This window comes from Neophocaena asiaeorientalis, unplaced genomic scaffold (assembly GCF_003031525.2).
Source record: "Neophocaena asiaeorientalis asiaeorientalis breed wild unplaced genomic scaffold, Neophocaena_asiaeorientalis_V1.1 scaffold401, whole genome shotgun sequence".
NCBI classification, from domain to species: Eukaryota; Metazoa; Chordata; class Mammalia; order Artiodactyla; family Phocoenidae; genus Neophocaena; species Neophocaena asiaeorientalis.
The window spans coordinates 319,793-335,529 of NW_020174937.1; the positions used below are offsets into that span (position 1 = coordinate 319,793).

Genomic DNA, 15,737 nt, shown 5'->3' on the forward strand with positions numbered 1-15,737 from the left:
ATGCCAGTAGATGTTAGTATCTTATTGGGAAGGACCAACTGTATTTTCACAATTAGCAAATATTGTTCATTTTGACATGGTTTTAGGGCCTTGACATTTCCTTACATGCCCAGAATTCAGATCAGTGATAGTAGTGTTTTGCCACTTGTTCTTCTAATATTCTGAGATAAATCATCCAAAAAATAAGATTTTATCCTTAATAATAATGAGAAATTTAATGAGAATTTCATTTTACTTGGGGAGCTGTTATTGGGTTGCTTTTGAAATATTTTGAATTAATAGATGGAATTTTGTTTTTATATTTTTAAGCAAGTTGAAAAACACATGAAATGGCTGATAGATCCACTGCCAGTGAATGTAAGAGTAATTGTTTCTGTGAATGTGGAAACATGCCCTCCAGCATGGAGGTAAGTGCTAAATTTAATTCTTTCAGATTACATGAACTTTTTAAAGTATAAACAAAGAAAGGTTTTTGATATGTGTATTTCTCATATTTTTCATATGATGTCAGTGAGGATGGGGAGAAGTGGACAAATTCAAGAAAAGGATGCAATCTATAGGATTTGGTGGGAGGTTAGATCAGAGATGTGAGAAAGAAAGCTAGGATAGCTCCCAGGTTTCTGGCTTGAGAAATTAAGTAAACTGTGGTTCCATGAACTAAGATGGGAAACACAAAGGATGGGCAGGTTTGTGGAGCAAAGGTCATGACTTTTGTCTTTGGACATGGTCTGTTTGAGTTGCCGATTGTAGCTCCAATTGGTGATGTCTAGTAGGCAGTTAAATTTATGGGTGAGGAAAACGGGGAAGGCCGGGCTAGGAAAAATAGACCAGAGACCTGTGGTCCTGAAATGTAAGCTCACCTTAACAGTCCTCAAAAAGGACTGCAGTGGTTGAGTTCTGTAAGGCAGTGTTTCTTGACCTATTATTGCCTCCCCACCCTAGGAGCCCGTTAGTGATTTTCTTCCTAATCACCTACCAAGAAGTGTTAATACCATACATATATCATATATCAATTCATGAATATAAATAGATATGTGTGTATATTTGTGCTTTATGCATAAAAAGAGTAAGATTTCCCCTCCCCAACAAACAATTTTCACCTCCCCATTGAGAATGGATGTTGTAGGGTGTAAATTCTAATTGGATTACAAGTAATCTGTGGACGAAGACTGTCTGACACTATTCCTCACAGGCACTAATACCTGTGTTGTTTTACTGATGGTATAGAACTGGAAATGTTATACACTTCGTGTATAAGCTATTTATAACAGTGTTTGTTGTGATTAATTGCTAAAAAATGAAATACTATTAATATGATTAACAGAGATTAATTTTGTTTATTTTATGAAGGCAGTATAAAAAGTTAATTCTTGTAATGGACTTTGACTAGTCTTTTGGGTAGATTACAGCTTTGTTGTATTATTAAAAGAGAATTTCATTTTTCTTTTCTTTAAATAAAAGGTTGTGGCCTACACTTCATCTTGACCCTTTAAATCCTAAAGATGCAAAATCTATTATAATCGCAGAATGCCACTCTGTAGACATTAAACTGAGTAAAGAGCAGGTAAGTATTTTTAATTTTGCTGCTTTCTTTTACTCTCTATAGCTTTCCTTTTAAAAACACCTTATATGAGACTTAAAATTCAATTTAGTACTCTATATGGTTCTAAGGAAAATTGGAACTTAGTAATAATTACTTTTTTAAATGCATTTACTCTTAAACTAATAACAGATATAGAAGAAGCAATAAAAAAGACTTTGGTCTTAAGGTTTACTGTATTATATTAAGCAGTATTTTAAAAGCAAAATAGCATTTGCATGTTGACGGCATCTGTGGTCCAGTACCTACCACACGGCAGTGATGCCGCTGATGAGGTGGCAGGAACCGTGTTATTTCTGCAGGGATATTTGTTGATGGCTTGGTTGTAAAGACCGCTTAATTCCAGGGTGGTTTTGTATTTCTGTTTTGTTTTTTGGTAAACTGGTGCAGGAGAAGAAGCTAGAACGACACTGTCGTTCTGCTACAACCTGCAATGCCCTTTATGTCACTCTTTTCGGCAAAATGATTGCGTGGTAAGTGGTGGTTATTTTATGTCATCTTCAGCATGTTTGTGTTTGCTGCAGAACGCTTCTTCACCGTGTGAAACTGAAAACTGATCATTATGACAATCTCTTGGGCCACTAAGATTCTGTTTATTCTAACAGTGATACTAACAACCATGAGAATGTGACTTATGACTGAAGATTGCTGCTAGTCCTTGAATATCAGAACTTGTTGGATATATCTGTCTGGTTTTCATCACAATAACCTTCTCCTGACTGGAGGTTGCAAAAGAAGGCCATCTTTGGCCTCAATTTGGGGCCCACCCAGGAGTGCTCATTGTTGCCTCCTTGAGGCCCCTAGCTTTGAGAAAGTGAGGAGACAACTGCAAAAGAAGGCCATCTTTGCCCTCAATTTGGGGCCCACCCAGAAGTGCTCATTGTCGCCTCCTTGAGGCCCCTAGCTTTGAGAAAGTGAGGAGACAATTAAGGCATAAAAATGTTATTTCAGGTGTCTTTCACTATCAGTAGGTAGGTATGTAGGTAGGAATTTTTAATTGTCTCTGTTCCCACGTCCTGATAAGCCTTTCATCTTACAATTGGTCTTCTATTTTAGAAATCCATTCATAATTTGCCTTTAGATAAGCAGTAGAGAGTTTTACTACTTTTACTTCTTCTTCAGTACAGCCTCACCTACTCTGTCTGTTCGCAACCAGAGGTAAAAAGATCAACACTTGCTTTGGTATTCATTACAGTAGGTTGTAATCCTAGCACAAATCATATTCTAGACACTAAATCTAGTACTCTTGTCTCTTAATTCCACATTCTCACCTGAAGCACCAAATTTGAAACGAAAAAAATCTTCTGAAACTTTGAATTGTCCATGATATTTGATATTTTTGCTGTCCCCAGAGTTGTGGCGGTACATCTGTGAACATCAGTGGCTTGCATAAGTACAGTTCAAGAGTCATGCCTTTCATAATAGTTATTGAAATTATCTCTTTTAAGAGGGACTATGGAACCATTTTTTTGTTTTTTCCCTATTCTTTGCATATCTTTGTATTTAAAAAGGAAACTACTGGTAAATATTGTGTAATATTTTAAACCAAACCCCATTTACTGATTTTCTTTAGCCTGATGTTTTCCAAATTCTGGTTCTATTTTTTTAAATTTAATTTGCATGGCTAACTAATAATACTTATTTATAATTATTTTCCTGCTTCCTGTATGTAGGCAGCATGCCTCTAGGTGATAAGAACCATGTCTTACTCATTTTTATGTTCCATAATGTATAGTAATTACTTGATACATAGCTAAGTCCCAGCATATGTTTATTGAATTGAATTAAATGGTAATACACTAAAATAACTGTGATGACTCTAGCAGCCCCATAAAACTAATGTTTTCCTGTGCCATGTTTTATTGAATTCCTGTTGTTATCAGTTAAACAGTACAAAACAGAGTTAAAATAGAGCACTGTTTTTATTTACCCCAAATTTTTCGCAGATGTTGGCAGACTGTAAGAAATTAAATCTGTTCTCAATTCCAACAGTGCTGGGAGAGCAGGCAATTTAGATAAAATCCTTCTTCAGTGTTTCCAGTGTCAAGATACTGTTTCATTATATAGACTTGTTCTTCGATCTATCCAGGAGTCCATGACAAATGATATGGATAAAGAGCTAATGAAACAGGTAAAGTGTAGTAAACTTATAAAGTGAAGATTATTTTGCCTTGTTTGTATTTGTGTGTGAATTGAAGTAAACAGTAAATCCGTGTAATGCTAAATATGATTCGAGCATATACTATACCCACTACCATAGTGTGCTGTGGCCAGAAGTGATATCTCAGGGAATTTGCATTTTCCTGATTATCATGGAGATTTTTCATCTTTTCATGCTTCTTGGTTATTCTTGTTTCCTCTTAGGTGAATTGCTTGTTCAAGTCCTTTACCCATTTTTTAACGGAGTTGACTTTTTCTTGTTGATCTGTTAGGAGTTTTTAAATGTTCTACATATTGAATACAAATCCTTTGTTATAGAGTTTGCAAATCAGTGTCTTTTTCCTGTTCTTGTCTTTTAACTTTATGGTGTAATTATACAAAGTTTTATTTTAATGAAGTCAGATTTATCAACAGTTTCTTTCATGGCTTATGCCTGTTGTATCTCATTTTTTTTTAATCCTTTGCTATCATAAAAGTATTCTTATATTTTTTTCCCTTCAAAATATTTTATAATTTTGTTCTTCATGTGTGAGTCCTTAACTCATATGATATATTTTTATTTATTGTGTGAGGAAGGAATCTACTTCTTTTTTTTTTTTTTTTTTAGCTACATGACTTGCGGGATCTTAATTCCCTGACCAAGAATTGAACCTGGGCCACGGCAGGGAATTCCCAGGAACCTACTTCTCAATCTTTTAAAATACAGCTAGTTAATTGTTCATTGTACTTAATACATCTTTTCTACTGATTTGGAATGCCATCTGTCAAATATCAAGCTCACATATAAACAAGAGTCTGTTTCTAGGCTCTTCTGTTCCAATTTACTATTCCTTGTCAATACCACTGTCTTAACTATTAGAACTTTGGTTAGGCAAACCCCCTCTTAATATTTTCCACAGTTGTCTTGGCTAATTTCCCACATGTATTTTTAGAATTGGCTCAGCAAAGTGCCATGGAAACTCAATATGCAATTTTTTTTTACATCTTTATTGGAGTATAATTGCTTTACAATGGTGTGTTAGTTTCTGCTTTATAACAAAGTGAATCAGTTATACATATACATATGTTTCCATATCTCTTCCCTCTTACATCTCCCTCCCTCCCACCCTCCCTATCTCATCCCTCTAGGTGGTCACAAAGCACCAAGCTGATCTCCCTGTGCTATGCGGCTGCTTCCCACTAGCTATCTGTTTTACGTCTGGTAGTGTATATATGTCCATGCCACTCCCTCGCTTTGTCACAGCTTACCCTTCCCCCTCCCCATATCGTCAAGTCCATTCTCTAGTAGGTCTGTGTCTTTATTCCTGTCAATATGCAATTTTAATTGTAGTTGCATTGGATTTAGAGGCTAAGTTGGGGGAAATTATCATATAAGTCTTCTCCTTCATGGAAAGCTAAATAGCTCTCCATTTATTTAGTCATCTTCTTGAATGATGATTATCAATAACATTTTATCTTCTTCCCCATAAAAGTCTTAAACATCTTTTGTTAAAATTTGTTTCTAAGGACTTTATAGTTAAAATAACATTTTAAAATTGTTTGTTTCTGGTTATTCAATTTAGTTTTTGGAAATTTACTAGCAACCTTGCAGAACTCTTATAGTTTTAACCTGGATCCATTTTTATGTCTATTTCTCAGGTTGGGGGTTCCCCTGGGTTTGACTTTTCATTCTGCCTCTAAGCCCACAGTCTTCTGTCTGTTCGCTGTTTCCCTCAGGCACTCCATCACTAAGGGGACAGCCTTTGAAAGGTCCCTGTGTTGGCAAGCATTCTATCATAGTTCCAGCTCATTTGCTTCACAGAGCTTAAAGGCTCCCCTTCCATCCTGACTGTGGGTGTGAAAACCCAAGCTAAGTTACGAGACTGTTGCTTATCCTCTCTCCTCACTTCACCCAGGGACAGCAGCTCCAGCACTTAGCCCTCTAATTTTCAGTTTCCTATTTATTTGGGATACTTGGGGGATTTCCCTTTCTTTTCTGCAGGTTCAGTTGTGCTTTTGGAAATGTTTTGTTACGTGTTATGTGACATTAACAGGCATTTGTAGTAGGAGGACTGTTTTCTTCCACCATCTTCTCAGAATCAGAACTCTGTCATTAGTTTTAATAATACATTTCCTGCAGTTTTAATTTTCACTAAACTTTTTCTATATGTGTGTTATCTTTGGTGTGCTAGACTTTATATGTACACTATCTTATTAGTGCCTTTTGGAAAGTGTGTTTTATTTTAAGAAATCTGTTTCTTAGTTTATTAAATCACTTGAATGATAAATTCAAATAAGTTAATAAGTTTAAAAGAATTGTGGAAATAATGGCTGTTAGTTACTAATAGAAGTGCTTTATAATCATTGTTAATTCTTTTTTCTCCCTAGATTCTCTGCCTTGTAAATGTTAGCCACAATGGGTTGAGTGAATCAGAATTGATGGAATTCTATCCTGAGTTATCCTGGGCTGTCTTGACCTCCCTTATTCACAGTTTACACAAAATGTGTTTGTTGACTTATGGTTGTGGTTTGCTCAAGTTTCAACATCTACAGGTAAATATTATCTTAATAAGGTTTTTTCACTTATTGAAATGTCCACATATCATCGCATATGTATTATGCTATATAATACCACATCATTTTAAATATTTCAATTACAAGACAAAATTGAAATCTCAAATTTGGCATTACAAAAATTTTTTCCAGTGATTTTAGGTTAGATACCAAATTTGGCTAATATTATTCTTATGAAGTAAATACCTTTGTGAAATGGCTATTACTTTAAAAGGTAGTTTTTTCAATTTTATATTTCATTGAATTGCTGGTATATTATATATGTTTTAAGAACTTGGGCTCTGTAAGTCACTCTGCCTCAATACACAGCCCAGCTCTTCACAGCTTAATGTAACCTTGGGCAAGTTCTCTGAGCCTTGGGCAGATGTTTGCAGCTTACCTCAGGGGTTGTAAAGATAATTAATTGAGGTGGTAAATAATTAATTGATCCTGGTAAGGTCCTAGACATGATGTCTAGCACATAGTAAATAATGACTAATATAACTTTTTTTTTCCATATTCTAGTTTGCATCTGCTGATATCAAACTCCCGATCCTTCCCTCTCCCCCCACCCTTCCCTTTGGAAACCATAAATCTGTTTTCTGTGTCTGTGAATCTGTTTCTGTTTCACAGATATGTTCATTTTTGTCATATTTTAGATTCCACATACAGTATTTGTCTTTCTCTTTCTGACTTACTTCACTTAGTATGATAATCACTAGGTCCATCCATTCTGCAAATGGCATTATTTCATTCTTTTTCATGAATGTCCATCTGTCAATGGACATTTAGATTTTTTCCATGTCTTGGCTATTGTAAATAGTGCTATTGTGAACATAGGGGTGCATATATCTTTTTGAATTATAGTTTTGTCTAGAAATATGCACCCCTATGTTCACAATAGGGGTGCATATATCTTTTTGAATTATAGTTTTGTCTAGAAATATGCCTAGGAGTGAGATTGCTGGATTATGACAATTCTATTTTTAGTTTTTTAAGGAACCTCCATACTGTTTTCTATAGTAGCTGCACCAACTTACATTCTCACCAACAGTGTAGGAGGGTTCCCTTTTCTCCACACCCTCTCCAGCATTTGTTATTTGTAGACTTTTTAATGACGGCCATCTAACTCATGTGCGGTGGTACCTCATTGTAGTTTGATTTGCATTTCTCTCATAATTAACGATGATGAGATAATTTCACATGCCTATTGGCTATCTGTATGTCTTCTTTGGAGAAATGTCTATTTAGGTCTTCCACCCATTTTTTGATTCTGTTGCTTTTTTTTTATTGAGTTGTATGAGCTGTTTGTATATTTTGGAAATTAAGCCCTTGTTGGTCGCATCATTGGCAAATATTTTCTCCCAGTCTATAGGTTGTCTTTTTGGTTTTTTTATGGTTTTCTTTGCTGTACAGAAGCTTGTAAGTTTGATTAGGTCCTGTTTGTTTATTTTTGCTTTTATTTCTATTGCCTTGGGAGACTGACTTAAGAAAACTTTGGTACGATTTATGTCAGAGAATGTCTTGCCTATGTTCTCTTCCAGGAGTTTTATGGTATCATGTCTTTTATATTTAAATCTTTAAGCCATTTTGAGTTTATTTTTGTGTATGGTGTGAGGGTGTGTTCTAACTTCACTGACTTACATGTGGCTGTCCAACTTTTACAACACAACTTGCTGAAGAGACTGTCTTTTCCCCATTGTATGTTCTTGCCTCCTTTGTTGAAGATTAATTGACAGTGGGTGTCTGGGTTTATTTCTGGGCTCTCTATTCTGTTCCAATGATCCATATGTCTGTTTTTGTGCCAATACCATGTTTTTGATTGCTATAGCTTTGTAGTGTTGTCTGATGTCTGGGAGGGTTTGTTCTTTTTCCTAAGAATTGCTTTGGCAATTCTGGGTCTTTTATGGTTCCATATACATTTTAGGATTACTTGTTCTAGTTCTTTGAAAAATGTCATGGGTAATTTGACTAGGATCACATTAAATCTGTAGATTGCTTTTGGTAGTATGGCCATTTTAACAATATTAATTCTTCCAATCCAAGAGCATGGGATATCTTTCTATTTCTTTGAATCATCTTCAGTTTCCTTTATTAATGTTTTGTAGTTCTCAGCATAAAAGTCTTTCACCTCCTGGGTCAGGTTTATTCCTCCATATTTTTTTTTTTTGGATGTGATTTTAAAAGGGATTGTTTTGTTTGTTTTTTTACATTCCCTTTCTGATGTTTCATTATTAGTATATAGAAATGCAATGGATTTCTGTATGTTAATCTTGTATCCTGCTACCTTACTGAATTTGTTCATCAGTTCTAATAGTTTTTGTATGGAGTCTTTAAGGTTTTCTATATATAGTATCATGTCATCTGCATATAATGACAATTTTAACTCTTCCCTACCAATTTGAATACTTTTACTTTTTTTCTTGTCTGACTTCTGTGGCTAGGACTTCCAATACTATGTTGAAGAGAAGTGGTGAGAGTGGTCACCCTTGTCTTCTTCCAGATTTTAGCGGGAAAGCTTTTATCTTTTCACCATTGAGTATTATATTGGCTATTGGTTTGTCATAAATAACTTTTATTATGTTGAAATATGTTCCCTCTGTACCCACTTTGGTAAGAGTTTTTATCATGATTGGATATTGAATTTTCTCAAACGCTTTTTCTGCATCTATTAAGATGATCATGTGATGTTTGTCTTTTCTTTTGCTGATGTGGTGTATCATATTGATTGATTTGCGTATGTTGAACCATCCTTGTGACCCTGGGATGAATCCAACTTGATTGTGGTGTATGATCTTTTTTATGTGTTGTTGGATTCAGTTTGCTAACATTTTTGTTGAGAATTTTTGCATCTATATTCATCAAAGATATTGACCTGTAATTTTCTATTTTAGTAGTGTCTTTGTCTGGTTTTCGTATCAGGGTGATGGTGGCTTCACAGAGTGTTTTTAGGAGTGTTCCTTCCTCTTCAGTCTTTGAGAAGAGTTTGAGAAGGATTGGTATAAGTTCTTCCTTGTACATTCAGTAGAATTCCCCTGTGAAGCCATCTGACCCAGGACTTTTGTTTGTAGGGAGTTTTTAAATTACAGATTCTATTTCACTTCTAGTTATCAGTCTGTTCAAGTTACCTATTTCTTCTTGATTCAGTTTTAATGGGTTGTATGTTTCTAGAAAGTTGTCCATTTCTTCTAGGTTGTTGAATTTGTTGGCATGTAATTGTTCATAGTATTCTCTTACAGCCTTGCACCAAAAAATATTAAACCCACACAGCCTACTCAGGGATGCTGCCATGTAAAAATAGCCCTCCAAGACCACAGTAGACAATTGTTTCTCCTAAACTCATAGAGCAAGAGAAATATAAGTAAAATGAATCAGAGGAACCACTCCCAATTAAAAGATCAAGAGAATTCCTCTTAAAGAACAAACAGACCTCTTCAGTCTAATAGACACTGAGTTCAAAAAAGAGATAATGAAAATACTGAAGGAATTAAGAAGGACTATTGATAGAAATACAGATTACTGTAAAAAGGAACTAGAAACTATAAGGAAGAGCCAAGAAAGATTAGAAAATTCACTTGCTGAAATGAAAACTGAGCTTAAGACAATGAATAGCAGAATGAATAATGCAGAAGAATGAATAAATGATCTGGAAGATAGACTAATGGAAATCACCCTATCAGAACAGCAGACAGAAAGACAAATGAAAAAAAAAAATGAAAGCAATATAAGAGACCTATGGGATAATATAAAGCATGCCAATCTATGCATAATAGGGATCCCAGAAGTAGAAGAAAGAGAAAAGGGGATTGAAAATGTATTTGAAGAAATTATGGCTGAAAACTTCCCAAACCTAAAGAAGGAAACAGATATCCAGGTTCAGGAAGCACAGAGGGTCCCAAACAAGATAAACCCAAACAGACCTACACCAAGACATATTATACTAAAAATGGCAAAAGTTAAACATAAAGAGATGATTCTAAAGGCAGCAAGAGAAAAACAAAGAGTTGATTACAAGGCAACCCCCATAAGGCTATCAGCTGATTTCTCTACAGGAGTGTTACAAGCCAGAAGGGAGTGACAAGATATATTCAAAGTTCTGAAAGGGAAAAACCTGCAACCTAGGAAATTCCACCCACCAAGATTATCATTTAGAATAGAAGGAGAGATAAAAATTTTTCAGACAAGCAAAAACTAAACCTATACTAAAGGAAATATTGAAAGATCTTATCTAAATAGAAAAGAAGTAAGACTCTAGGGAAGAGAAAACCACAATTGGAAAGTAAATCACTTAAATAAGCCAGTACACAGATTAAAAAGAACAATTTCTGTGAGAGTGGTGATTCACAGAATCACACATGAACCACAACAAACAACAAAAGGACAAACGTGAAGATGTAAAAAAGAACATCAAAATCATAAAACATGGGAGAAGAGCATAAGAAAATGTAGATTTTTTTTTCTAGAATGTGTTTAAGCCTATGTAACTACCAGTGTAAGGCAAGTAGATATAGGAAGGGGTTAACATACTTGAAAAACAGGGTAACCATAAATCAAAAAATTACAATAGACTCACAAAAACCAAAAAGAAGAGAACGTAAGCATAATACAAAAGAAAATCATCAAACCATGAAAGGAAAAACAAAAAGAAAAAGAAAGGGACAAAGAAGAAATATAAAATCAATGGGAAAACAAGGTTTAAAATGGCAATAAATACATATCTATCAATAATTACCTCAGCTGTCAATGGACTAGATGCTCCAGTCAAAAGACACAGTGGCAGATTGGAGAAAAAAACAAGAGCTGACAATATGCTGCCTACAAGAGACCCATTTTAGGGCAAAGGACACATATAGATTGAAAATGAGGGGATGGAAAAAGATATTTCATGCAAATGGAAATGACAAGAAAGTGGGGTTGCAATACTCATATCAGACAAAATAGACTTTAAAACAAAGGCTATAAAGAAAGATAAAGAAGGACACTATATAATGATATAAGGATCAATACAAGGAGAGGATATTACACTCATCAACATATATGCACCCAATATAGGAGCACCCAAATACATAAAATAAATACTAATAGACATAACAGGAGAAATTGATGGGAGTACAATAATGGTTGGAGATTTTAATACCCTACTCACATCAATGGACAGATCTTTGAGACAGAAAATCAATAAGGCAACAGAGATCCTAAATGATTCAATAGAACAGTTAGACTTAATTGATATTTTCAAGACATTACATCCCAAATAAAGCAGAATACACATTCTTTTCAAGTGCACATGGAACATTCTCTAGGATTGACCACATACAAGGGCACAAAACAAGTCTCAACAAATTTAAAAGTATAGAAATTATTTCAAGCATCTTTTCTGACCACAAATGTCATGAAACTAGAAATCAACCACAGAAAAATAAATGAGAAAAAAAACAATTACATGGAGACTAAGCAACATACTACTGAAAAACCAGTGGGTCAATGGTGAAATCAAAGAAGAAATTTAAAAATACCTTGAGGCAAATGACAATGAAAACACAACCATACAAAATCTATGGGATGCAGCAAAAGCAGTTCTTAGAGGGAAGTTCATAGAGATAAGAAAAATCTCAAATAAACAACCTAACCCACCACATAAAAGAATTAGAAATAGAACAAACAAAACCTAAAGTCAGCAGAAGGAAGGAGATAATAAAGATCAGAGAGGAAATAAATAAAATCGAGATTGAAAAAATCAATAATATCAAGAACTGGTTCTTTGAAAGGGTAAACAAAATTGACAAACCTCGGGACTTCCCTGGTGGCACAGTGGTTAAGAATCCACCTGCCAATGCAGGGGACACAGGTTCAAGCCCTGGTCTGGGGAGATCCCACATGCCGCAGAGCAACTAAGCCCCTGTGCCACAGTGACTGAGCCTTCACTCTAGAGCCCATGAGCCACAACTACTGAGCCCGCACGCCACAACTACTGAAGCCTGTGCACCTAGAACCCGTGCTCTGCAACAAGAGAAGGCACTGCAATGAGAAGCCCACACACTGCCACGAAGAGTAGCCCCCACTCACCACAACTAGAGAAAGCCCGTGTGCAGCAACAAACACCCAATGCAGCCAAAAATAAAACTAAATAAATAAATTTAAAACATTGGCAAACCTCTGGCCAGAGTCACCAAGAAGAAAAGAGAGAAGACCCAAATGAAACAAGAAATAGGAGAAATCACAACAGATACCACAGAGATACCAATATAATTCTTATCATCTGCAATGCCATGGTTGATTTATACATGTAAACAAATGTAAATGAAGTCTTTCACTTGAGTATGCTGTGTTATATATGCAGGTGTGGAATGTTTGTAATTTCACAGGCTTATCTTTCTCCTTTATTGTATATCACTTAAATATAATTTGCTCTTTTTAGTACTTTTGCAAAACACATTTCAGATTTTTAATGTGTTCACCAGAAGTTTGAATTGAATTATATTTTGAGTTCTTACAGGAATTCTCATGTCAGTTTATCACATAAATATATACCAAATTTTAAAGTATTCTAATGCTCTTTCTATTATACAACTATAAAATTGAAATAATTATAAATTTCTTTTTACAAATTCATTGTTAGATTGTACAGTGACTTACAGAAAATAGACTGTAATGTTTTTTCTTTTTCTCCATAGGCTTGGGAAACAGTGAGACTAGAGTACATGGAAGGTCCCACCATTATTTCTTCATATAGGCAAAAGCTAACCAACTATTTCACCATGCAGCTAAGGTATTATAAATGTCCATGTTGTTTTTCTGTAGCTTCTGCAACACGCTCTACCTCTGTGTCCTTATTTCTCTTTCTTGTGTAACTTAATGTATAAAAATTTCCTTATTATTTTAAAAGGTTAAGTCCTCTCCTATTCTGTTAATGCCAAAAGAACAAAAGATGATTATGTAAGTAAGTCTTTTAATATTATGCTGAAGATTTAAACTTAAGTGGTATCAATGCAGGATCATTTTATTATTTTTATTTTATTCTAGTTAAATAGTTTAAATAGTTTAAAAATATGTGTGTGTCTGTTTATACCTGTGTGTGTATATTTGTGTCTATTTATGTTTTTTTTAATAGTTCAATTTTAGGAAAATAAACTTTAGAGTTTGGTCAGTGGTCCTGAATATCACTTTGTTTTCATAGTTAGATTGGTCAAGTTTCTGATTTTGACCTAGCTTTCTCAGCATTAGATTATACTCAGAGTCAGAGATATACCTCAAATGTCTCTCTCCTCCTTTAGCATTTGTCTGTAGCCTTTTAAAGTGATCTAATTGTAGCAATTATTGAATGTTATCCCTTCTCTTCTAATAGTCAGGACCGAGTGACTTGGAGGAGTGCAGATGAACTGCCTTGGCTATTCCAGCAGCAGGGAAGTAAACAGAAGCTGCACGATTGCCTTCTTAACCTCTTTGTGTCTCAAAACCTCTATAAAAGGTAAGAAACTTATTTGTAGGACACCTTTTCCCAGAAAAACAGATTTAAACAGTTGTTCAGTGTAACAAAGAAAAATGGCATTCTTCATTTAAAAATTAGTCCAGTTTCAGTGGTAACTGAAGTATAAAACGGTGTGGGAGAAATTTTAATACAATTTGCAAATTGCCACAACATCTACCTTTTCCAAGAGGTAAACAAGAAAGATAGAGTATTGCAGTTTTCATAAAATCAGACCTGGAATACTCTTGAGATAGCTTTGTATCTTAATCTTTCACTGAAGCAGGTTTAAATCCAGACCACCCAGAGAGGCGGTTCATGATGTCTGCCTCTCACGATATTCAGATATTTCAAAGTATAGCCTTCAAAACAGACTCTGGGCTCTACAGAGAATCTGACTAGTGTCAGAATTTAAAGAAAGGATTACCCTTTTTCATAAATGTCTTTTTTTTTTTTAATTTTTATTTTGTCTTTTTGGCTGTGCCCTATGGCATGTGAGATCTTATTTCCCCGACTAGCGATTGAACCCTTGCCCACTGCGGTGGAAGCACTGAGTCTTAACCACTGGACGACCAGGGAAGTCCTTCGTAACTGTCTTATTATCTCTCTTGGTGTGTTTGAATTTGCCTCTGACAGAACCACCTTTTTCTGAGACAACCTTCTGATCTCTAAGCCCTACGAGGGTGTTTTTCTGTCTCACCTAGAAATTTACTCACTTCTCATAATTTATTTATTTTATTTTATTTTATTTACATCTTTATTGGAGTATAATTCGTTTAAAATGGTGTGTCAGTTTCTGCTTTATAACAAAGTGAATCAGTTATACATATACATATGTTCCCATATGTCTTCCCTCTTGCGTCTCCCTCCCTCCCACTCTCCCCATCCCACCCCTCCAGGCTGTCACAAAGCACCGAGCTAATATCCCTGTGCCTTGCGGCTGCTTCCCCCTAGCTATCTACCTTACTACGTTTGTTAGTGTGTATATGTCCATGACTCTCTCTCGCCCTGTCAAAGCTCACCCTTCCCCCTCCCCATATCCTCAAGTCCGTTCTCCAGTAGGTCTGTGTCTTTATTCCTGTCTTACCCCTAGGTTCTTCATGACATTTTTTTCCCTTAAATTCCATATATATGTGTTAGCATACGGTATTTGTCTTTCTCTTTCTGACTTACTTCACTCTGTATGACAGACTCTAGGTCTATCCACCTCATTACAAATAGCTCAATTTCGTTTCTTTTTATGGCTGAGTAATATTCCATTGTATATATGTGCCACATCTTCTTTATCCATTCATCCGATGATGGACACTTAGGTTGTTTCCATCTCCGGGCTATTGTAAATAGAGCTGCAATGAACATTTTGGTACATGACTCTTTTTGAATTATGGTTTTCTCAGGGTATATACCCAGTAGTGGGATTGCTGGGTCATATGGTAGTTCTATTTGTAGTTTTTTAAGGAACCTCCATACTGTTCTCCATAGTGGCTGAACCAATTCACATTCCCACCAGCAGTGCAAGAGTATTCCCTTTTCTCCAAACCCTCTCCAGCACTTATTGTTTCTAGATTTTTTGATGATAGCCATTCTGACCGGTATGAGATGATATCTCATTGTAGTTTTGATTTGCATTTCTCTAATGATTAATGATGTTGAGCATTCTTTCATGTGTTTATTGGCAGTCTGTATATCTTCTTTGGAGAAATGTCTATTTAGGTCTTCTGCCCATTTTCGAATTGGTTTGTTTGTTTTTTTGTTACTGAGCCGCATGAGCTGCTTGTAAATTTTGGAGATTAATCCTTTGTCAGTTGCTTTATTGGCAAATATTTTCTCCCATTCTCAGGGTTGTCTTTTGGTCTTGTTTATGGTTTCCTTTGCTGTGCAAAAGCTTTGAAGTTTCATTAGGTCCCATTTGTTTACTTTTGTTTTTATTTCCATTTCTCTAGGAGGTGGTCAAAAAGGATCTTGCTGTGATTTATGTCA

The 15,737-nt window shown here is 35.3% G+C and overlaps 1 protein-coding gene across 2 annotated transcripts in view; it reads left to right on the forward strand.

Moving 5' to 3' along the window:
- The window catches only part of NPHP3 (nephrocystin 3), a 45,534-nt gene that overhangs the window by 18,603 nt on the left and 11,194 nt on the right, over window positions 1-15,737 (forward strand). For both annotated transcript variants that reach the window (XM_024761674.1, XM_024761676.1), the window contains exons 13-19: window positions 310-407; window positions 1,462-1,564; window positions 1,991-2,073; window positions 3,593-3,731; window positions 6,128-6,292; window positions 12,967-13,061; window positions 13,638-13,760. In XM_024761674.1, coding sequence (XP_024617442.1) covers window positions 310-407; window positions 1,462-1,564; window positions 1,991-2,073; window positions 3,593-3,731; window positions 6,128-6,292; window positions 12,967-13,061; window positions 13,638-13,760 — 806 coding nt within the window. The remainder of the gene's footprint in view (window positions 1-309; window positions 408-1,461; window positions 1,565-1,990; window positions 2,074-3,592; window positions 3,732-6,127; window positions 6,293-12,966; window positions 13,062-13,637; window positions 13,761-15,737) is intronic.